We start from the raw sequence: 25,425 nt of genomic DNA on the forward strand, positions 1-25,425 counted from the left end.
GAAGGACATGAACCTGTTCAAGCGGGTCCAGAGAAGGCCATGAAAATGATGAGAGGGCTGGAACACCTATCCTGTGAATACAGGCTGAGAGAGTTGGAGTTTCTCAGCCTGGAGAAGAGAAAGCTCTGGGGAGACCTTATAGCCCCTTCTAGTACTTAAAGGGGGCCTACAGGAAAGATAGGGAAGGACTCCTTATCAGGGAGTGTTAGCAATAGAATGAGAGGTAATGGTTTTAAATGGAAAGAGAGCAGATTTAGACTAGATATTAGGAAGAAATTGTTCACTGTGAGGGTGGTGAGACACTGGAAGAGGTTGACAAGAGAAGCTGTGGATGTCCCATTCCTGGGAGTGTTCAAGGCCAGGCTGGATGGGGCTTTGAGCAGCCTGGTCTAGTGGAAGGTGTCCCTGCCCATGGCAGGGAGGTTGGAACTAGATGATCTTTAGGGACCCTTCCAACCTGAACCATTCTATGATTCTATACCAATAGGCAAGTTTCTGACACCACACCACACGCCCTCTCTCTTTTGAAAGAGAAGCTGATAGTAAAGTTCCTGTCACATTATGTAACTCAATCTGGATACGTAATTCAAAAACAATTTATGTACATACTGGACAGCTGGCAAAAAGTATGTTGAGAGTAAAGATGCATAAAATGAGGGGTTTTTTGTTTGTTTGTTTTGTTGCAGGTTTTTTGTTTGTTTGGTTGGTTGGGTTTTTTTACCTTGGAACCAGTAAGACCAGGTATGCCAGGAGCACCTACTAAGCCAGCTTCCCCCTGAAACAAAACGTACATAGTCATCATTTTACAGACCTAACTCATGACTGAGCTAAATTAAGAGAAAAAAAGACATCTGGACATGTGTTGCTTCTCATTCCTCTTCTACAGAGCAGCTGAATTGATTTCTAAGGTTCTTTATGTCTGTTGACTTGTATTTGGTTAAAATACTTTCCAAATATTAGGCAACTGGCAATTACAGGTTATCTAATTATGCAGCAGATATAGCTGTAGATTGCTTCAGACAACTGGACAACAAAAAAGATTAGAGGGTTTAGATCACATGGAAACCTTTAAGTTTTATTTTATGGTCTGATTCAGAAAAAAATACTTCAGAAGACAGTTGCATACTACCCACATACCTAAAATCCCAACAAGGGCAACACAGCTTCTACTCTCTCCCTAATACCTATTTAGGTGCTTGAGCCCACTGGGGTCTACACTTAAACCATTAGGCGCCACAGGGAGTACATGCAAACCACAGTTGTACATAGGAAGCTGACTGCTGGTTTCTAGGCTCCACTCAACGGGGAGTTTTAGATCTTTCCCCTGTCTCTATGGGAGTGCACAACCTACTCATCAGGAGGAAATGCAAATCTTGGTCCTGTGCAATCAGGCAGACAAAATTCTCTTTCTCCTACTTCCTAAGTGAATGTTCTGTGTATGTTGTTGAATTACTGCCTCCTCTACCCCATGTTTTAAAAGAGCAAAATAAGTCAGCTGTACAGTTGACTACTAGTCACCCTCTGCCCCTCAAACTACTTTCTCCTTGCAATGCCCATGAAAAATTAAGAATCTGATTTGGGTTTGTAAATTCCACTCAAGAAACCAGATGCTTACGAGTTATGCTCAGCAACTGAGCGTAAGTACAAACAAGCACCTTATAATAAAAATTTTTTTAAAAGGTAGCTATCCAAGCTGAATAACGGGGTAAACTTCGCCTTCAATACCTGAATAAGGACTAATTGAGCAAAAGGGAAAAAAAAAAAAAGCTCTGAGGTGAAAGCTACAGACAATTCAATTCTGCCTTTAATATAGGGCTTTCCAAGGAAAAGGTACAGCTAAAAACTTAGTAATATCTCATTTAGAATTAAAATATAAAATATTGCAGCAGTTTCCTTTTCCATTCCTTCTTAGCAAAGTGTGTTAGTTATAGACCTAGTGAAAACCAGGTTCTGCCACTCAGTGCTGAGAACGACCCTCCATTTACAGATTCGTGAAATATGTCACCATGAAGTACAGGAATTTTGGTCTCAATAAGTCTAAAGTTACTGACCTAAGTTCTGTTAGAAGAATTCATCCATGCTCATAAGAACTTGAGTGAGAGCTTAGAAGACTTATTAAAGGAATCTAAAATCAAAATGCTTTCTCCATTCCATTCATGGGTCTTAATTCCTTGACAGAAGTTTGCCCTAGTAACTTGCACACCATCCAATTCAGTTTTCTAGCCAAGCCAGAATTCAGCAACAAAAGAAAGTTTTGGAAGTTCACTCATTTGATTCCAAGCCAAGCAGAAGACAAATGCCTCAGACACACAAAAAGAACAGAGACAAAGGAAAGACTCCAGTCTCTCTTAAAAACAGAAAGAGCCAATAAAAGAACAATTACTCATCAAAATGATACGAGTAATCAAGCAAATAAATACAAAGCACTCATGGTATACAACAATTAAAATACAGCTTAAAATATCTTGTTAAAATGGCATTTTTCTAACTCCACTCATGGCACACTTTCCAGCATCTTCCTTCCAGCACCCCTCTGTAAAAATAGATGCTAGCGTGCTGGGGAAAAATTCTGATTAATCATTACAAGCAATCCTTAGTCCTTCATTTTCTCCAGATTTATAACATGAATTCAGAAAAATTCTTCAGAGTCTAATGGTTAATAGATAATAATATTTCACCTTCCCTGCAATACTGCATCATTGTATACTAGAAGAAACCCACAGTCACTTTTTTTTTTTGTGGAGACAAGCCATAGGTGTTTTGCCTTGCACTTTTTAATCAGTGCTCTACAAATTATTATCCCTTCAACACAACAATGCAAAAATAACCTCCTACATCAATACTGATTCTTATTAAATCTGAAATGATTAATGTTGTGCTTGCTTTAACTATTTTGGAAACATGCAGTGTATTTATAATCATGGTTCTTAATGTATTTATCATTTATTGATTTTGCAGCTTGTAACTGTACTGCAACACCCTATAAAATTAGAGATTCAGTTTATATCTAAAGGTTTTCAAGATAGAGTAAGATGCTTTGTATCTGTACACTTAGCAACTTCCTTAGAATGTATTTACATTAATTTTTATACCTTGACTTCCACATTTAGCTATTTTTATCCCTGAAATAAGAGACTTTCCCATTAAAAAAGATTAAAAGAAAATAAAAGGAGAGGCTGTCTTAACATACAAGTATGTGAACTTAATAAAGTGCATTGGTTACTTGTACTACCAAACAATATGGTGCCAAAAATTAATTAGGCACCACATTATCTAATCACTGAAAAAAAAAAAAAGTTGAGAGAAACTTGTATTAATCACCTGGAATGCATTTTGCTATTTGGAACATTTTGGGCATTAACATGATTTATAATGGCAAACATGCTGGAACGTCGTAAGATTCTCTTCAATGCTGGGAAAGAGAAACAATTACTATTAAATACTTTAAGCATTTTGCAGATACGATCCTGCGAAATTCAAAACAAAACCACCAAGAAGCAGTCAGATGCTTCTCCATCCTCAATATGAAACACAAACATTTTTCCTTTTATTTTTCAGTTTACTGGGGCACTGCCAGGAGCTTGATTTACAGAATAGACTCGGTACTCCAGCGTTCCTAGCAAGGAAAACTCATCTTAATAGAAGTATAATCAGCGCGGTCAAACACTACTTACTGTTTTGATAATTTATGGATATGTGCCTTCCATTACCCTAAGTATGCCAGACCCCTGGAATAATCTAATAGCCTGGTGTTTTAAAATGAGGACAACTATTTTTAGCATTGCAGAAATGGAGCGGAATGTTCAACAACGTACTGTCAGAGGGCTCGAGCAACATCCTCCCCACGAAGCACGTACCAAGCCAGTCCAGAGCCACCAGTCGGGGCAGAGCTTTGCCTTTAACAAATAAAAATCCCACACCAATTATACACCATTATACGACACCTTCCTTGGCCTACTGGAATATTTCCTTCTTTCTTTAAACGGGCTCCTGTTAATGGTTAGGATCACCCAATAGAATATTAATTACATAAAAATATATTCGGCTGATATTTATGCAGACTTGCCCCACGAATCTCCTGCATAAGTCATGTCAGGAAGTTTCTGCTAAATATTATGACCTTTTGGTTTCACTGCCTCTACTGATCCTTTTCTTCCCTTTTGGTTACTGATGAACTACCAGTTCTCAGCACTATTTACTCAGTGCTATCCTTGATGCAAACTTGACCCATGGGAGCAAGCATAAGATCCTCCATTAAAATAATCTGACAAAGAAGAGCTTGTGATGGCTAAATATTTTGTTTTCTTTGCTCTGTCCTGCTTCCACAGCAGCCCCAGCAGAGCAGGTACATCATAGTTTGGGCAAGGATGCAAGGGCTGGTCAGAGGACTCTTGTGTCCTTGTGATCAGGGCTCCTGTGGCTTTTTTATGTAGCTGCTCAAGAGAATGACAAACGAGAATAGCCCTACTGCTCTTGTTTGCACCTAATAACATAATTTGAGTTCAGGAGGCATCAATTTTTTCTCATTCCCAACCCTTCCCAATAACCATCTTTGGGACAAGTCTGACTTGTCTATCCCATTCAGGCAACTAGATGATAATACACTCCAAATTAAACTACACTTGAAAATTTATGTTTCGGTGCTTTGCATGCAAACTACTGAATCAGCAGCCAGAGGCAGCTCAGAGCTTCAGAGAACAAGGCCAAAGGGCTCCTTACTCCAGACTACACTCTTCAGTTGGCATAGTTTCCTTTTTTGCTATTAGCATGCCTTAAAAAACATGCAACTTGCACAATTTCTACATTCAAATATGTAAAAGCACACATATTTCACAAATAAACTGCATAAGTCAAAAGTTTGTTTCTATATTTTGTTCCCATGAATTATTTTCACGCAACATGAGGCTCTGAAAACCTTAGAAGAAAGGATCACTCCATTTAGTTTTATGCATAACTACAGGCCGGCGTATTGCCTTTTTTTTTTTCTTTCGAAAACTGATAACGAACTGACTGAAGCCTTTTTATAGATGTCAAGGAGCAGGTTTTATATAGTCAAAACAAATATCAGCAGGAGCAGAGCCTCTGCTGTCAGTAGGTGTTCTTTCTGCATTTGGCAAATACAAGTGGTATTCACCGCTATTGTACGTCCTTGAAGAAGTGACAACTGCCGCCTTCTTGACCTTCTTCATCAAGAAGCGATGACTCAGTCCAGAAGGCACATTTCCAGTCACAACTCTTAAATGCCACCGATTTCAAATAGAACAGAATTGGACTGCAAGGAACTAAACAGCAAATAGAGGAGAAAAATGAAGGCAGAACATATTATCGGCACAGAACGAGGACCTTGGGTAGTTGGGGTTTAGTTCCTCAGTTGTGAGAGGAAACTAATTAGCCCCTGTGGAGCCCTTAGGGGCTGTAATGATGGAGCTTTACAAGCAAGGAGAAAGTTCTAGGCAATGCAGAAGAGCAGTGGAACAGGATAGCTTCTTCTTTTGTCTCACACTGTCCTAGAGCCTGAAGGGCCTTTACAATTTTTTCCTCTACTGTTCAGACTTGAGTCAAATGAGTCAACAGCTTTTTAATGGCCCACCATCCGGTTACATTCCTTCAGTAAGAAAGGTAAGATGCATACTTTACTGCATAGAAGTGGATAATGTTGGGAGACTGGTGGATAATGTTGGGAGTGGCGGAGACATGAATTGAACATGGGCTTGAAAACAATCCAGTTCAGTTGACCTATAACACCATACACAGAGCGTAAAGAAAATACAAACAAAAACCATGAGAATGTTTCCTGTAGAGTACTGAGAACAGACAAATAGGCTTCTGGCTGCAAAAGGTTCTCAAAGATTCATAATGTCTTATGGATTAACAGTTTAGAAAATTAAGTCTAGACAGTTGGATATTTCTATCATCTGAAGCAACACAGTAGAAAAAAATCTGTAAAGGATCTTATAGTCATGGATAACGGACAGATTTTTATAACTGTTTTTTCCCTTACAGTAGATCTGTCAAAAGAAAAATTGCCTGATTTACACACCGTCTATTGATTTATTGTTAACCCAGCCATAACATGGCATTAAAGCAAATCTAAATCCTATTAAAGTTTCAACAGAACGGGAAATTCATCTTGACCTTTTAGGAAGACGACCTTGCTAAAATAATATTTGAAATGCAATAATGCTAAATATAAATTAAAACACATTATCCAGTATTAATGAATTGCTGAGGTCTTTTCAAAATATTAAAATATGAGTATTATATTCACCATAATAATTGGAGAGCCCGAAGTTTACTTTACTGCAGGAATTATCATTATCGTCATCATCGCTATCCACTTCCATAACCTGAAGATTCAGGAGGCAGATTCTCAGCTAGTACCAATGTCAGTTTACACTAACAAAGATCTCTCCCACAGACTATTAAACACTATTAAGTCTAATGTCTTACCACATAGATACAAAATGCAAAAAAACAGTAGCAAAACTAAAGATTTAAGGTGAATCAAAAATAAATTGACTGTATATAGACTGGAATTTCCAATTTAGGAACTAACTCAGATGAGTACTTTTTCTGAAATACCATATTACTGGTGGGCTTGTGTTGCTGCAAACCTCCTATCAACTATTGATAAATAGAGCAGTTTAAGATACAGTTTCTATGTCTCCATTTACACTCAGAAGTTTAAGACTTTCCCAAGAAATATATCTCCTCACTTAAAAAAAAAAAATGCTTGTGGCATTTGATGTAGTGTGGGGACGGGCTAGTATTTGGATGAAGAGGACATACCAACCATGCATCTAGGACTCCAGACAGTTCCCCATCTGTGAATCTGGGATCAGTGGATCTACTGTCAGCACAGGAGCCATAGGAACTGCTCCCTGAGGGTAAGTCTCCAGGTGTCCCCCATTACTACCAATTCTCAGCAGCTTTGTAGGGAGCAGTGACATCTCAGCCTAGTAGGACTGTGACTTTTCCTTTCAGGCCCTTTTCTTAGCCTCTTTGAGGCTTGTTAGCCTACTCCATACCCCACATTGGGATGCCTGACAGAAAGTAGTCCACTATCCGAGGGGCACAGGCTCTCTGCATGAGTTTTTAATCATCCTCTCACTAAACCCCAATATTTATTTAGAGAATCAACACTACTGTGACAGCCATTTCTCCAGCTGCATTCCTTTCTCATGCTTCCGAGGTTCAGCAGAAGTACTGCCAGTACACTATATTCTACAGGGTGGTATTTCTGGCTGTTTCACAACTGGCATTATAACCCTGTCACTGCAAAGAGCCATGCATTTTTGTTTACAGTTCCTGAAGTCTCACCTTCGTCCACCTCACGGATTTGATAGCAGAAAAGAAAAATGCTCAGATGAAAGTATGAAGAAATGGGGCGGGGGAGAGTGGGAAGACAAAACTGGCTGTAGTCACTGTTATATTACACATCCTACTGGCTAGTTCTGGCTCTGAGAGTTTACATTAATCAAAGATGATTTGTAAGAGCATCCTGATACTCTACTATTTCCACTGCTGGTTTTGCCAGCAGAGTTGCTATCACAGCACTGACTAACAAATGCCACAAAGATCATCATTTCTTCCACTCACAGTTCTTAAAACAAAACAAAGCCCCCAAAGTGTAATTAAATAAGCAGGCCACTATTGAGACAACCTCTCTCCAATTATTCAGCAAGCTATTATGTGGCTTACAACAAAATCAATAAGGAATAGCATTGTACACTGTTCTCATCTGTTAAGTAGTTTAAGTAGTTTCCCATCTTCGCTCTTCCCTCCCAGCCTTGGGTGCATCTCTATCAATATTGTAGGCTCCTCCTAGCAGGGAATTTCTTCTACTCCAGGCTTGTGCCACACAAGAAAGTCCCAAGACCTTCTCATATTATGGGAAGACACATGAACACAGAGTGTGACAGCTATACCCCAGAAGTCTGTCATTCTCCTTCCATGCATACTCTTTAAGGGAATTTTCATTCTAAGAAGTGGAGAGATAAATGAGCATTTATTGAGATCTTATTGTCAATAGCTATAAACAAACTGCTGTGCATCATCCACATGTAAAGGTAACAGGTTACAACTATTAAAGTTAACTATAAATTAATTTCTCCTATTTAGTATCTGTCTTATTATGAACTAAAATGATGCTATTTTCATTTGTAAGGGAAAATCAGCAGAACTGCCATTCACAACAAAAAGGCAGCACAGTGAAAGGGGTGTTAATTCTGAAGAAAAAGTATCAGCTGACTAGCTTCTCAGTATCTGTTTAAAAAAAAATAAGTCTGGCTTGTGTGAGGTACTTGTTAAATACAAATCAAACACCTGTCAACCAGCTGGGCCGCGTGTGTCACTGCTGAGCCATCTGCAGAAACACACCCCACGCCAGTTGCTTTACTTAGTGTGGCCTGGGAACAAGAATCCATTAGACAGAAAGTCAACAGTGGAATTAGCAGCACTTTTTCTTTTAGTGCCCTTCCACTTACTTGTTTGACTTCTTGTGTTTCTATTTTTGGGAGCCTCATGCCAGAGCAACAGTGCTGACTGCTGATTAGACAAGACTTGGCCCGGCCTCAGCGTGTCACGTTGATTTAATCGATTCAGACTTGAAACATGCAGTATGAATATTAGGTGTTGATAAATACTGGATAGCAGTGAGAATTAAAAAAACACCACCACAACATCCTGTTTTTCAATACCTACGAATGATTTAACTATGCGAATAAAAAGCAGGGGTTTTTTTTGTCCAACAACTTGGTATCTACACATGAAAAAAAAAGCAATTTACACAGAATTTAGAATACAAAACTTACATTACAATTTCTAAGTTTTTTTGGGGGAAAATTATATTCATTGACATTAAAAATTCACATCTTAGCTGGATTTATTTAAACAATTATGTGACTAATACAATTCACCCATCAAAAAAGGGCAGAGAAGTATTAATAGTTAATAGGTCACAAGTCATGGCAGCCAACAGTATTATCTTTAACCTCTGTACAATTTGTACTACACATTAGTCTAACAATTTTTTTTCCTAAATTTCATGCACTACTTGTAATAGAAGTTGTTAGCCATGGAGAAAATACTGTAGAAGAAAACACTGCTATATACAAATTAAATTGCAGTAACGTTAAGTTATTGATTTTTAAATTATCCTAATATAGATCAATGATTCATCAGGTCAGAAATCTAGTATTTGGTGAAGTTCAATCTCTAATTCCTCAAAAGAAAACAAACCAACCTAAGCAAAACGTGTCAGACAAGCTGTACAATGCTGCAGTACAGTGAGAAAGTTCCTTCCTCTCCGATTAGTCCATCTCCTGCAAGACACTGCTGCCAACCTTTACAACACCAAGTCTTGCCATAACGGGTAATTTTCCTTAAAGCTATACTTTCTGATGAGATGTGTAAATACTAGAATATTAGTTTCAAAACCTACAGTCTCTAGCCCTCGCAACTGAAAGAGAAAAAAAATAAAAATCTATATGCCACAGAAACCCCACAGAAAGAACCCAATAAATATAATTCAAGAACAATTGAAGAAAAATCCTCAATCCCCCCGCCCTTTCAAAGTCCGTAAGGTCCTGACTGAGGCTTTTCAAACATAGTTAAGAATCCCAGAGCCAGGCAGGCTCACAGCTGGAGTATTCATGAATCTCTGATTAGGGAACAAAGAGCTGCATTTAATGACTGCATTATTTAACAGCCGCATTATTTTTTACTTCCACGTTACATAAGACGCTAACAAAAGCCTGTCCTGCATGGCAGCGTGCCACCCTCAGTTTTGCTCCCAGCAGCCCAGACCCCTGTGAAATGGCCGGTGACCTCTGGTTTCTCTGGCCACACCTCACAGCACAATAGCGGCCACTGCACGCTGGGCCCCCATCACCGGCCGCGTTCTGCTGGTTATTACAGTTTTCATTGCAAATACCAGAGGGTAGACCCGGCGTCCACCCCCGCTCTTATCTCACCAGTGTCACCCGCCTGAAGGAGCCCATGGCTTTGATGCTGAGCAATACAAGCATTAGTGTCTGGCTCCCAAAACACATTTGCACTTTTGTTCTACTGAGAAGTACTAATTTGATTTTGAGGGAAACCACAAGAGGACAGAAGACAATGCCACAACTTTCCTCAAATGGGTTAGCTGACAGACTGAAGCATAATTTTTTTTTCCCCTCAAAAAGCAATGATTCTTTAACTAAAAATGAAGGCTCTGCTCACCAAGAGTACACAATCTACAGCGGACACTAACACCATTCCCCCCAGAATGGAAATAACATCCAGGCAGTGTCACCGCACGCAAGGTAATTTGATTCCACGGAGCTTTCTATGGAGAACCAAACTGAACTGCTGTCATTTAGCTTTAGGAATTGAAAAACCAGGGAGCTCAACAGTTCCTGGAGCTGTGAACTGCAAAAATTACCTAATAAGGCAAAAATAAGCCAGCCCAGCAGACAGCTCTCTGGAAACAAATTTATGATCAAAGGCTTTCAAAACACTTCGTTGTAACGCTAAGGAGGGAGTGAGAGCAAGCAAGAACTATACATGCTGAAGCACTGAAGCAAGTTTTGTAAAACGTAATGGTCTAAAGTATATTTGCCCAGTAAAATTTTTAGAAAGCATATTTATGGACCATAAAAAGAGAGTTACTGTTTTCGTATTCATCCATCTCTTAAAGTCAGATACGTGTTAATTACTCACAAAAATATCACTGAAAACACAAAGAGAACACAAAACTCATGTCAAATTTGTTGCTGTAATAAATGACGTCAAACTGCCTGATTTCTAATGGCCAGCAATTCTCAAACTCAAAGCTTTAAACATAGTGGTAATAAAATTTCCAATTGGAAAACCATTGTTTGTCTTTTTTGAGGCTAATCTATTTACTTGTTTACCCATAAAACCATTTTTTTTTAAATTTACACCTGATTTCCTATTAAATATGTCACAATTCTCCTATTTTGAAAAGCTTTCTGATGTCATATACTTTTTCCTATGTTAGTGATCATACTCTTTTTATCTCTTTTGGAGACTCCAGACTAAAGCAGTACAAAGATTTTTCCAAAGCGGCATAACTGGCACAACTTAAGTCCATACCTGATCTAAAAATATTGAAATATAACTGACTAGCAATGACAGGAGCTCAGAAATTGGATGGCACTGAACAAAAGACAGACAAACTGAGTAAGATGGCTTTAAGCAGTACCTATCCAGTGCTCCACATGCATTTTTGGAAGCTTTCTCAGAGATGCTGATGAGCTACTTCGGAAATATCTTGACCCCTTTCAAGGATCTGTACAGCACATGAAATGTGGAAGGCACTGTGTCCAGAGATCTTTCGAGACAGCTGCAAGGAAAAGACTGCATTACTGTAAGCTCAACACCGATGTCTCCTCAGATTTGTATATTTGCACTAGTGATTGATGCTCCAGGAGCATATGCTCAACTGGCATAATAGGCCATATATCCATGGCTCTTTAACAAAGTCAAATATGCCTTGGAACATTCTAAGCAGCATTTCCATGGTCCAGCTGAAGCAATGGGGAAAGCAGGTCAATGGTCACAAGGATCTTTATAATGACACGATCTGATTTGGATGTACATTTAACAAGTTTCTGGTTGTGGATTTTATGACATAGCTGGCCCTGAAGACTTGCCCCTGGAGTAACTCAGTATGGAGATCAGTATTAAAAGCATCTCTGAAAGTAATTTGAAGTCACATGCTATACTAGCACATCATTTATAATTTTTTTCCAAAATTTTAAATTATGTATATATATTTAAGTCATGTTGGAAAACAAAGCACTGGACATTTCTAAGCCATTTTTTATATTGAGCTTCTGAATTCAACTTCTTAAAAGAATAATCTTATAATGCAGCAGTTCTCAAACTCATTTTCTCAGGTATCACTAAGGGAAAGGAGAGCTCTTCCCACCAGGCAGTGCAAAGCAGGCTCTTCGGGAAGTGTTAACATGCCGTTTTGATGCAGCGCGCATACCACAAATGGTATCTAGATCACATTTTGGGGACCCTTTTACTAATTATTTCCTTACCTGTACCAAATATAAAGAGAATCCTATTACAAAAGGGTAAACGAATTTAACAAGAATAAAATCATCAGTGTTAGGTTTCAGAGTCAGCTAAAACTGAAGAAAACACCCTGATAACAGACTTGAGAAAACTGGTTACAGATAATCATCTCATACAGTTAAATGAGAACACAACCACCACAAACAGCATTACATATTCTAATCTTATTATCTTCTAGTTCAAAAAATACATGACTTCATGACACTTTGTTAGGCCATTGTCACAAATATGTCCAAGTGAACAAAAGAAGGAACAGTCCTACTGCGCAGTTTCAAGTAAACCCAATCTCATTTTCATAACTCTTGAAGTACAAATAGCACTCATACGCTTGGTAGAGCTCTTGAAATGTACACTCATTTTTTTTCTCGCGTCTGACTTTGAATATAAATCAAAGTTGTGTAGTGATAAACATTGTTTTTATTCACATAAGCATTTCTTTCTCCTTTCAGTCTGTCTAAACTGTTTATTTTATTAATACACTGCGGGAGCACCCATACAGTACAGTAGCAAATGCACAGCATATTGAACGTTTCACTGCTTCTTCAGGCTTACTGTGCAAAATCAGCTATATTTAAAAGCTTACTCAATGTATTTAATATTTTAGGATGGCTGTTTGTAATCTAGATTGCAAAAAATTAGTGCAAAAAACTACAACAGTAAAGCTAAGCCATTTGAAAGTCAAGTATTAGAAGTGAATGGTGTCACAAGTATTACACAAAATGTAATTTAAGAAACATAAATGCATCATCTCCATCACTATGAATCATATACCATCAACCATAAGCAAGCAACTGCCATGAAGGTTTGGATAAAGGGGAACTGAAACAAACAGTTTGGTAAGTCTTCTGACTTTTCTGAATTACATTTCTGGTTACATCAATTTTATTTTTCAGAATGTAGTAACAGAGAAAGAAGAAAAAGTATTTTCATAATAGAAAAAGATAGACAAATATGGATGGGATGGCCAATAACAGAGCCAATTACTCACCTTCAGCAGCTTGAGTCCTTTGAGCCTTGCTGCCATCAGCACATTCTCAGAAGCTTAAGAGCTTTTTGGCTAGCAGGACCCATAAAACACATAAGCCGTAACTCCCCAAGAGGCTGAGTACCTTATATCAAAGTACACGCCATGACGGCAACCTATCTCTCAGAACCAGGAACTCTCCCACTAAACTTTTCAAGTACACGGAGATCGTCCATCCCCTAAAACGTGGTATGCCAAACAGTTAAGAGGTTCTTCTTGACTGCCACAAAATCACAGACCAACCAAAAAAAAAACCAACCAAAACCATACAGGACTACATCACCTAGCATCTGGGACATAAATAAACTTTTAATTTGGAGGTTCATTATCATGGCATTATAGACCCAGAAGCAAAGAGAAGGAAAGGACTTGAGGTATTCAGCTGAATGACACAAGTAGTGCAGGAAACAGAAAAATCTCAACTATACAGAGGCAAATCAAACCCAGCTTGCTTGAGTTTACAAAAAGCTCAGGAAAGGGACAGAATGAACTCCCCATAAATGAGAACAAAAAGATCTGGTGGCCTTTTTATTTTTTAATTTTTTTCCTTCTCCTCATAGAAGGTATAAGAACACATTTTTAAGGCTGGAATACCTTATTTGGAAGGCCTAGAAGTAATACTACAAAAGGAGGACCCAACACACTATACGCTTCATGCAAAGTCTAATTGGTTCATCGTCTGGAAGAGTGGAGAGACTAACCCTGTTCTCTCCCAATACAAAACGGATAGCAGGGAACTTGACCATCCTTATCTGTGTCAGTCCCCCAGTAGGTGCTATGGAAAGGACCTTCACACATGCAACCTGTACAGAGTAAACCACTATGACTTCAGTAAAGGAGAAGCCTGTGGGTCTCACCAACAGGACAGTCTTCTCACCATTTCCGTATGACAGGAACACTAGGAAAATAAACTTTTTTAATAGGAATACTTTCCAACAGTGTATCAACCTTGCTCGGACGACACCAGTGGTGTGATGAAGATCATTCTTACTGGCAATCAGTTCTTGTCATCATAATGAGGTTAGTTTAACTGCTAGATCAGTGTTGCTTAGCTTGTGAGGCCTGATTTGCAGCAGACAGGTGACTGTCATCCTACACCTTAGAGCACTCCAGTCACCTCAAACCTCTGCTTCAGGGACAGATTTAATTTCTCAGGCCATATAGCCAGCACTCTGGCTGCAATCCAATTATACTAAATGACTGCAGAAGTGTATCCAGAGAAAACTTCACTTGCTAATCACAAAAAAGTAGGCTAACACAGTGCTTCCCTTGACATGTGTTTCTTCTATCCTCACAAACTTTGTTGAACATCTCCAGAAGGCCAAGGCATAAGGTCTTGCACGCATACTGATTCTTATTTACCATAACATTCCAGTTCTTCTTGTATCATGATTTGACAGATACCTTGAAGAAGTGTACCCGGAAAGCTAAGCTACAAATCAGTCCTGATTGCAGGAAGGGAACCATGGCAACGTATTCCAGATCTTCTGGCAGTCTGCAAATGAAGCAAGTTTCCTTCCAAGGGAGGACTACTACCCTCTTATTTTTTAGAACTATAAACTAAGACCACAGAACTCTCTCCTCTGATACTCCCGAGAATTTCCTCTGTTGCCCTAAGTAGGATCTACTGTTTAAAAAAATATCTCTTAAGACAGTTCCCTGAAAAAGGATAAGGATGAAGGAACTAGGTAGTTAGACATCAAATAGAGTGGTATATATGCGATGGTGTCCACGATCTACTGTGGTGTGACTTTGGGGGGCTGAGGTAGGGCTCCACAGGAACTGCATTTGATTCTTGACTCTCTAGGTTGGTCATCAGCACTGTCACACTGACTGCTTTTGTCCTGAAGGCAGATGAGACAACACGCACATTATGGTCTGTTGCTAGTCAGAGGGAACCTCATTTTTTACTTTGGCAGCTTGCAAGAACTGCAGTAGAAAAATCAGTAAAGCTGCAGAACCACAGCCTGAACACTCATGTGTTTTCCTTTGGGTGTCAAGGCTATTCTTATGTCATCCTAGAGTCATCAAGACTTAAACTTTGTTCTCCGTATTAGCAGATCCAACCTCTCAAATAGCAAGAGCCTCCTAGAAGTCTACGCCCCTTATATCTGCACCAATTAGCCAGCGTGACTCTTGCAAAACCACTGCAGCATTTAGCGATTGGGAAATTATGTTGTCAGCTATAATATGTCTTAAAAATGACATAAGGCCAAATGTCATATTTGAAGACAGACTGAAGATATGTGAGGTACACAATCTATTTTCACACTTTAGATCCCTGAAAATGAAGGCCATAAATGAAGCCTTACAAACATCTCATTTACACAGATCTTGAAAATTAAGTATATGACCATGGAGCACATTCCAGGGAGATTCTGCTGGTCAGATTTTCTCAAGTAATAAAGCGTATTGGACAGGATTATTCTAACTTTAGTTTCTCACTACTATGTCAGATACATTTGAACTAATCAATTCTACAGGCCTTTCAAGAGACAAATTTATCTCATTCTAAGCTAAACTTCTAAAATAGGTCAAATGAATTGATATTGTTGCTTACTCATAGCAACATGAGCAAGATCTGCCACGTAGTTTTTCTCTGAACCTTTGCCCAGGGAAGCAAGTATAAACACTGGAGTATTGCAGCGGATAGTTTTGGGGTGTATCAGAAAGAGCCCCTTCTGCTCTCTGAAGCCTCAAACTGCATTTACATAAAAATAATTGATTCATTTCTTTTTTCTATTTCTAATCAGTGACTCAGGAGGCTCATCTGCACAAAGCCTAGAAAAATACAGTGTGGGAAAACAAAAATAGCCACACCAGTCGAATAAATGTAACATTTCCAACAAAAGATAATGCATATTGAAGGGTTTAAGAGGATAAACAAACAGCAGTAACTCCTGAGAAAGCCACCCCAGCATTGCCCAGTTGACACCTCAACTTCCTGTAACGTAGGAGATGCCTTCATATATAACAGTGCTTAGAGTATTTTTATTCCTTTACTTCATTCAGTTGTCTTTGAATCTATGTACATTTTTAGTATCCCAAGTATCACAGAAAAAGGAGCACAAAAATAACAGACACACATAAATTCACATAGCTCTTAATGCATCAGCTGAGAGACAGAACATGTTAACACCCTCACAACACCAGGAAAAGAAAGTGATTCTACCTCCAGAAAGGAGCTGATAATTCCACACAGCACCGTACTACTCTGCATAGATGTGACAACTCCAGCTAGCAGAAGCTGGGTGGCTGGATCTCAGTTCCCTCAGCTATGCACACACAAAATGTTTTGTTTGCCTTCCCCCCCACCCCAACAGTTTTTGGTTTTGCCCATTTCAGATTCCATGGTAGTTTATTTTTAATTTGTAACAATGGTATGGCTTTTATGTAGCCTGAATTAAAAGAGTTCTAATGTTTAGGAAAAGTACAGTGTCTTTATATTAAATGTGATTTGACTGTTGAGCCTTACGTAAACTAACAGGAGCTTTGGGATTTGGCCTGACAGCGAATCTGCAAGGCGCTAAGCGAAAAAAACCCAAACAGTATTAACCATGGAAACTGTAGTAATAACTTGTACTGGAAAAGCAATGTAGCCTGGTAATTTTAGAGATAGATAACATCAGAGAAGGAACCGCAGAAAGAGCCAAGGGAAAACACAGCTTCATTCTAGATCAATCACATTCAACCTACAATGTTTTACAGTAACTCTTTCCATTAATTCACATCTGGGAGCACAGTAAAGTAAAAACTGTCTAGTTGGATCAAATCAAAGGTTTCTCTAGTCAAGTATTGTTGCCTACAATTGTGGCAACAACAGATGTCTATGGAAAAGATAACAACAGGACAACAATAAAGGCTTCTCCAGTGGGTTTCACAGATTTCAGCATCTTGGAGCTGAAGAACTTTCAGACAAGCAGCAGTATGCGTCTGACACACTCCATGGATTTTTATTCCATCAACTTTCTAAAAAATTTTCAGACTGTTTAAATCCTGTGGCAGAGTGTTCAAACTGTAATCAAGTAATTGGAAGAATGAGCCCTTTCTAGCCTTTTTGGAATTGCTATCAGATAGGTTTGATGCTCTAGTTTGCACACTGAAAAGGAGAGTAAAATAAATAAATAAATCCCCATTAATCTTTTCTGTTCCACTCATGATTGTATAGAGCACAGAATAGGACACATTTCATCTCAGTTGTCCCTTTTTCAAACTGAAGTCCACATTGTCACACCGTAATTGAAAGATGCCCAATGTTCTTGATCACTCTTCACACTTCCTCCGAACTTTTTCCAGTAATATTAGATCCACTTTGAGATGTGGGAACCAGATCCATATACATCATTCAAGATGCAGCACAAAATGGTTTCATTAATAACAGTGACATTAAAATGCTTTTGCTTTGTTCCCTGTTCTCTTCCTAATAATTTCTAAGTTATGTTTGTTAATTTGACTTGTACTTAACAGTGACATATGTTTTCACTGATCTGTAATTCCAAGACTGCTTACCTGAACAGTAACAGCTAGTCCGGAGCCCATGAAATACATAATGTTTGCTTTGTTTTTCCACTTCATCTGCATCACTTTGTTCTCTTAGTTTTACATGTCACTATGATTCGGTCCCTCAACGTTGCAAAGTCCTTTGAACGTCTTTGCAGCCTGCTCTCCATTTTTCTACCACATATAACTCAGCATCAGCAGCTAATATTCTTATTTTAACTCATGTCCTTGGTAATATTACATATCTACCTTCCATTTTTAACATAACACAATTTGAGACAGAAACATTAAGTAAAAATAAAAGATAATTTCATAATTCTATAACCTGTTAACTACAGATTTTAAACCTGACAGTTAAAGTGAAACTCTACTTTCAGTACTTAGAAATCTGGATAATTAAAAAATAAACTAAACCCTCTGCCATTACTAAAATTTTGCATACATGTGAAAGCAGCATGTCAACCAAGAAAGTGCAATATTGGAATTCTGAGCCTCTGGCTGCAACAGCTGCTTTTAAAAGGCACGCTTGTTTATGGGACTGAAAGAATAGGAACTTGAAGTACCCTACGAAATTGATATCCTGACTAAATTGACAGAATTGAGGGTTGAGGACTGAAATAATGATGCTAAAGATGCCCTGAAATAAAAAAAAAAAATAAAAAAAAACCAATGAAGTGCACTAACGCATGTATCTGGAGAGCTTCATTCAGTCATATATTAACCAACTTCCATGTATACACAGAAAATCCACTATTTCTTTCAACTGTTACTATGGAACAGTAAAATAAAAATCACAAGAGGACAAATGATTAGAAACTCCGCCAACATGCTGTTTTCTCAATGTTACAAGGGCTGTCTTCCATACTGAAGATGTTGGATTATAGACTGGTGGACTTCCTCTAATACAGCTAACCAGCTCTGAACTCAAACCCATACAACTGCCTTAATTCACAGACTAACATTGTGAAATCAAGCGAAATTTATCCTCTTGAATACACAGGAGACTGACACGCCTTCTTAGCCATGGCTTGTTCCTAAGTCTTCACTTATAGGTCAATGGTGTTTATCTCAAACCTCTACTACATGCCCTGTTGAGACCGTAAGAACTCTTTTCAAGGCTTGCAGACCACAAACTGCACAGTGGAACGAGTGGCTTCCTTTGCTTCTGTATAGCCCTCCCCTTCTAGAAAAAAAAAACAAAAAACAACCAAACAAGTTCACCTGCAGAGAACACTATTGGTCTGAGTAGCTTTTTCAATGTGCTACAAAAACATGGCAGTGCAGGTAAAATAATCTCATATTTTAACAGAAGTGCTCTGGCCTCCCATTTCTGTACATAACTACAGATAAACCACTGACATGATCAACACTTCCTGTAAGTCAAATTACATATCAATATACACAAACGTACCTTTTCTCCAGGAATACCAGGAACACCATCCTGTCCTTTTGCACCCATTTCACCCTACAAAATAAAGCATTCAGTTAGGAGTTCTAAAGACTTCTGAGGTTAACAACTACACAGGTCATATCTGATTCAATAGAAAAGCATCTCTACCCTGTTTTTGTCATGCTTAGTAATGTAACCACTGTGGATGGAGGATGCCTTACATGTAACACTAAAATCAGACAAAACAAATACATTTTAAAACACCTATAACATCAGTTAAGGCCTTCATCTGACAAACATTTGCAAACGCACATTTCCATAAAAAGCAGGTCTTCTGATTTCAAGGGAATTAACTGTGACAGCAGTGTGAAGCCAAGTGTGTCCATTTTCACTGGGTTGAGCATGTTCCATGCTGAGAAAACTCAACACGTAATATGGGTTTCTTTGGTCTAAGAGTCATCTGCCCACAATAATTTTGAAAGACACTATTTAAAATCAGTTCCTCTCTCTTTCCCTGTTACCCCCTCAGAGAAATCAAACCCTAAACCATAAACAATCTATAAGAAAATTTTAGTTTTAAGATACAAATGACTGATCAGGAGAGGTATGGAAGATCCCAGCAGCGTTAGTCTTAAAAATAATTGAAGAAAACATCAAACACAGAAATTCTGCTTAATAGTGTCAAGTATAAGGGTTACAAAGTTTAAAATAAAAATCAGGTGGATGCTGGAGGAATATAATGAAAGCACTGAAACCATATTACAGACTTTATTAAAAAAAACCCCAAAACATTAGATTTGTCTACTTGTAGCAAGAAGAGAACATTCTCCAGCAAACAGAAAATGCCATAGCCTTCTGTGCAGTAATCCAATTCCCTATGAAGAAAATGTCACCGGTTTGAAAAGAATTAACTATTAAATTGTTTTTCCAGGGAAAGGGTAGCATGAAGAAACAGAAGAGCCACATCTACACAAATAATTGGTTCCTAAAATGGGTTGTAAACCTAGATTTGGGGCCCAAATCTAAAACTGCAAACCCAAAAGCCGCTGCTGAGGAATTAGTGCCCAAGACCTCTAAACTTACAAAGTGAATAACTTTTTAAATAGCAGGATCCTGGAAACTCATAATTCTGACATACAGCGTATGCAGAAACTTCTCAGTATTAGGCAAAGTTCATCAATTTAGTCAATTAACTCATTCTGCAGTAAAAAATATCAGTTTCCTGTGATCTTCCCAAATGGGATACAGACACAGTGCTGCAGTGACTTCATTTTCTTCTGTTACATATAGGACAGGAGATGCTTAACAGAGCAGCAGAAAGGCTTTGTCTGGGCCGCAGAATGCACGTGTTCTGTGCCCTCCGCAGCCTGCGAGTGCTCCCAGCCTGCACCCCAGCTTGCCTGGACCGCTGATGCCTGTCAGCACACTGGTGGGTCATAAGATCTAAAGTTGTTCCAAATTTCACAAGAGGAACATTAGGAACTGCGCAAGTGAACTGCATCCCAGCAGCCTGGTCTCTTTCCCGAGAGCAAGGAGACCAGGTTCCTATCCAGCTGACTGTTCCTGCATTTTATGTGAGACCATCCCCATGTAAAATGCATAACCATTTCTTAAATTACAACCGAAGTCCCTCCATCAGGTTTAAAGTTATTTTAATTAATGTAGTTATGGTACAGTAACATCAGTTTCAGAATACAAACATTACTGTAAAGTTTGTTTTTCTTTAAAAAAGCACCAAACCAAAAACTCCCACCAAAACCAAGAATCTGAAAGAGCTTCAAAGACATAATACTGTAGCACCTTTATTTTTTTAGCATAAACTTAATATTTCTGTTCTGAAATGAAGTCGTTAACCTTTCTGAAGTTAAGAAAGGAGCAGTAAGGTTGGCAAGAAGTAGTATATAACAACAGTATCTGCTGTATCCCAGAACAGTCATTATCAAACATTTAATCCCTGCTAAAGGAAGGATTTATAATCTATGTTTTTCCTCAGCATTCCCTCTGGGCTGGTGCGCAGCAGCTACTGACTCAGTGCACTGTACTCTGAGGTGCTTAACTCTCCATATGCTCTACCCAGGGAGCCTACGGATCACATCCAAGGCCCCAGATGACAGTCTCAGTTAAGTCCTGAGAATTCAATATTTTTGTCTCTAGCCTCAAGATAAAAAGAAGAAAAAAAAAAAATCAAACACCAGAAAAATCCCTAAAACTGAAGTGCTGCAGGTCAGGTTTCATTACCTTTTTCTAAAAGCGGAATGATGTGTCCTAATGACTGTCACCATAATTTTGAAGTAAGCTGTCATACCCTAATACTATTGTTGCTGCTTCTCACCCCCCCATTTTAATTTCTTAACAACTATTCACAGAAATCATCATAAAATATCTGCATGTGCCTGACTCAAAACCCCTTTGTTTATAACACGTGAGCTAAGCATATCAACCAAAATGAGCGACTCCCAGGTGCAGAGCACCATTCCAGCCATAAGTTCAAACCACTGCTCAGAAGCAGCAATGCTCTAGAGGAGCATGTGTGCCACCTCCTACGTCCTTTTTATTCAAATCCTGGAATGGTTCTGTTAGCTCTATCTCAAAAGTAGACCGAAATCCTGTGTGTGCAAACAGCCTGAACCCACTGGCGCTATGAGAGATAAAGAAGCAGGACCGGTCCCCGGTTACCTTATCTAATCACCCACAGAGTGACTCCTTATTCTCTGCACGCTCTGTTCCCTTCTGCCACTTGCCAGTATTTTAATAGACCAGAACCACTTTGTTACATTCAGCAGTGTATCTTTATAGACTGTATAGTCTAAAATTACACAGCCTGCTACGTGCCAGGAAGCCTTTGGCATATATGACATACTAGCCAGTTAACCAAGGTATGTTTACACTTCTAGTCCCACTAACCACAGACTCACTCCCCACCTTGAAGACAAGTCTACTGCAAATTAGATTATGACTTGTATTTATGATTTTAATAAATACAGTCTGAAAGATTCTGGTTTTTCATGCTTTTTTTTTCCAATAAGTTTAAAGATCAGATACTGTATGTTGTATAACTTATAATAGTATTCAGACAGGCAGCATGACAGAATAAAAAGGAAAAAACAATGGGAAAATGCATTTTTAAAAGGGGTTTTGCCCCCCCCTTTTTTTTTTTTTTGCATAACAGCATTTTCCTTTGCTTCTGCAGAACTCAAAGTCCTTTACGAAAGTGAACAAGCTTTGTCTTCTCTTTCTTACATAGTAGATGCCAGAAATATAAAATGAGACGGAAAAAAAAAAGGGTTCCTGACTATTAGGCCTACATCCACCTCATCTCTTTTATGCCTTAACAAGAGTATTCTAACTCCTAACACACGTGGCAATTGAGCTTTTTAAGCTTATGTAACTAAATTAGTAAGAACGAGTCTAAAGAATCACATTTGCTTAGAACCACCGAAGCCAACAGAAATATCTGCTGCCAGAAGAACAATTTCATAAGCTGGTGAACACCCGCGGCACAGTGCTGGCATTTATAGGTTATGAGGTACACTCAGTGCAACAGCATTCAAAGCTAGTACCGTGAGCTTTAAGTCTACTGTTAGGATTTGCTATTAAGGGTACCAGTGAAAATCCTTTTCAAGTGAGCGCAAGATACTTATTGAATAAAATACGTAAGCTGTAACACATTTTTCAAAAGGTGATCTCTTGCAAACAATAGGATGGCTACTATATTTTTGACAATGTTTATTTTGGTGAAGTCATAAGACAAGGTGGAAATTCAGCAGGCTGAAATGAAAACAAACCAAAAGCTTCTGTCAACTTTCCATAAAGCCAAGGCAAACTAAATTCTTAAAAAGAGATTGCAGACAGCAAACGTGCTTCTTTTGAATGATACCAATGAGCCTTCTATCCGAAACGGAAACAATTTGTCACATTGGAGACTACCTGCAGTATGAAACTTGTGATCATTGTTTTACATTAATGATTCAGAGAATTTCAGAAGCACTTGCTCTTTACCTCTTTGCTCCATTCAGCCTTTATTCAATGCGCTTGTTATAGAAGTACAAATGATATGCTAGTAGCAAACACAAAACACAGTACCCTTGATTGCTCTACCACTACTACTGAAGAATCACATACAGCAAAGACAGCCTAAAACCAAATGTGATGATAGAGAGAATGACAAAGCAGTAATTATCTAAGTTAACGAATTACAGTCCTTTCTCATATAAGCCAAAAAACCCTTTCTTTTAAGAAAGTATTTTAAAACCATTATTTTTGTGTCTTAAATTGCAAATTTATTTGAAACATACTGACATTGTGATATGGAGTGGGATTAACTTAACACATTAATATTTAATCTAGAAAAAAGTCTGCAATGAATTTTGAGAAGAGAAAAATGTTCTCCCAGGGTACAGATTATGATTTTAATACTAAGATAAAAGCAAGCGCACTTAAACAGAAAGAATGATATTAACGTGGCCTACAGCACACACTGCTAAAGTATTACATTACAACCTTGCTCTTGTCTACAATGAGGACGTATTAGTTCAGATAAAATGAGTAACCCACATCAGTTTTCAAAATACTGCTTAACCAAAATCAGTTTTGGTTTTGTAAGATTTGATTAAGTAGATTAGCTTTCTCAGCTTTCATCTCTGAATGATTATGTGAGCCAATAGCATCAGAAATGTCCAAGTAAAAAAAAAAAATGTGTATTATCATCAAGAAAGAAATACCAGCACACTCTGAATTGAGTTGCTCCCAGCAGACAGGGAACCGGCAGGCTTTCCAAGAGCAATAAAGTGGAAGGTGAAAGAGGTAATGTAGAGAGCTCATCCTCTATACTAGATCCTTTATTTGTATAATTAATGTCAGAGGCAGTCCCTGTAAGAAATTATGCAAGCTAAAATTTAAAACTTAGATGTACAGACAGGTAAACAGTTTGCACAATTACAAAATGGTGATAGAAGTATTTAGACCTGGGGTAAAAAAAACCCCATTCATTAGTAACTTTTAGTTGATGAGTACAATAAATTCAAATTCAGAGAATTTGCTAAGGGTAAGAAAGAAAACTCATACCAAAGGTGGCATCATTCCAGGTTTTCCCTGGTGCTAGGGGAGTAGCAGGGAGGATATAGCCCGGGAAGTATCATCCCTGTTACTCCTACTAGAAGCTCCCAAGATGTGCGCTGACCCGTCAGCGCAGGGGCTTGGGCTCTCCATGGCCTGAGCTGGGTGTCACTGGTTTAACCCCTGCGCTGGGGCCAGTGATTGCTGCCTGCCCTGCTTCAGCTTCAGCTCTGGGGATGGCCCCAGTGGGGAGGGGGCACCCCCCAACCCTCTGAGCACCTCAGAATGCTGAGGACTCAGTGCCAACCCTCTCCATTCCCTCTCGAAGAGTACTTAAACTGCCATCCTTAGGACCAAGATGAATACTGGGACGGTGACATAGAAGAGAGGTATACGTTTAAGACTTTTTTCAAAGAAAACAAGTTAAACTACATTATTAATGATGCTTTTCCTTATTAATTTGATAATTGAGAATATTAAATGGTTAAAACATTAAGTCAGACTACCGATAAACTCTTAGCTCCACAGGTGTGGAGCATTCCCTTTTGCCCACTATAGGATTGTGGTCTACCAAGCACACTGGCAATTCCTGACTTTGTCATCACTGACAGCCAGCTGTATTTTGCCCAATTTTTTTTTTTCTTTTTCACTCGTTCCAGCTTCTAGGTCCCTTGTCAATAATCTCTGCAACAAAAAATCAGACCAGAAAGGAATCATTCTCAAGGCCGCATAACATGATAGGTGGAATCAGACGGATGTGACTTACAAGAGGAATGACAGAGAAGGAGGAAGAGAAGACTAGCAAGGAAAATAGGCAGAAAGAGCAGCCAAACACCTCATTTGTTCTCATGAGTTCTTTTTTCTTATCGTTCCATTACAAATATTTTCCTAGTGCAACAGCATATTGCATAAACCTATCTCTACCAATCCTAAAATAGCCATTTAAACATCTTTTTCCTGAAGTAAAATTTAAATTAATGAAGCTCACTTGAACAGCCATAAATTCCTCCATGGTGTCAATCAATAGGTGCTTTAATGTTTGAAAGCACTCTGCTGCTGCCTTTTTGCTCCTTGCTGTACTTAGAGCATTAGCCAATGAGCTATTAACGCAGCTTGTAATGGTTTAATATTATATCGAAATATTTAATTCTCTTTTGATTTCAATTTAAAATCTTTTGTGGGCACTAAGTTTGCTTAAAAGAAATAAAAATAAAAAAGATAATATACAATTACTTTTTTAGCCTCTTTAATAGAGAAAATTTGTTTATATATTTAGTATATACATAATCATTTCAATTACTGCGACCCATATGTCTTCTGAATAATTTCTACATATTGCAGACAAAACAGGACCTTCACACCA

The 25,425-nt window shown here is 38.5% G+C and overlaps 1 protein-coding gene across 10 annotated transcripts in view; it reads right to left on the reverse strand.

Annotated features, from left to right (window-relative positions):
* Window positions 1–25,425, reverse strand: part of COL19A1 (collagen type XIX alpha 1 chain) — a 214,129-nt gene that overhangs the window by 146,396 nt on the left and 42,308 nt on the right. For 8 of the 10 annotated variants that reach the window (XM_054195883.1, XM_054195881.1, XM_054195876.1 and 5 more), the window contains exons 10-11: window positions 19,029–19,082; window positions 722–775 (exon numbers count right to left, since the gene is read on the reverse strand). In XM_054195883.1, coding sequence (XP_054051858.1) covers window positions 722–775; window positions 19,029–19,082 — 108 coding nt within the window. The remainder of the gene's footprint in view (window positions 1–721; window positions 776–19,028; window positions 19,083–25,425) is intronic. The other 2 variants (XM_054195884.1, XM_054195882.1) reach the window with 1 other exon arrangement.

Source organism: Rissa tridactyla, chromosome 3, assembly GCF_028500815.1.
Source record: "Rissa tridactyla isolate bRisTri1 chromosome 3, bRisTri1.patW.cur.20221130, whole genome shotgun sequence".
Classification (NCBI taxonomy): domain Eukaryota; kingdom Metazoa; phylum Chordata; class Aves; order Charadriiformes; family Laridae; genus Rissa; species Rissa tridactyla.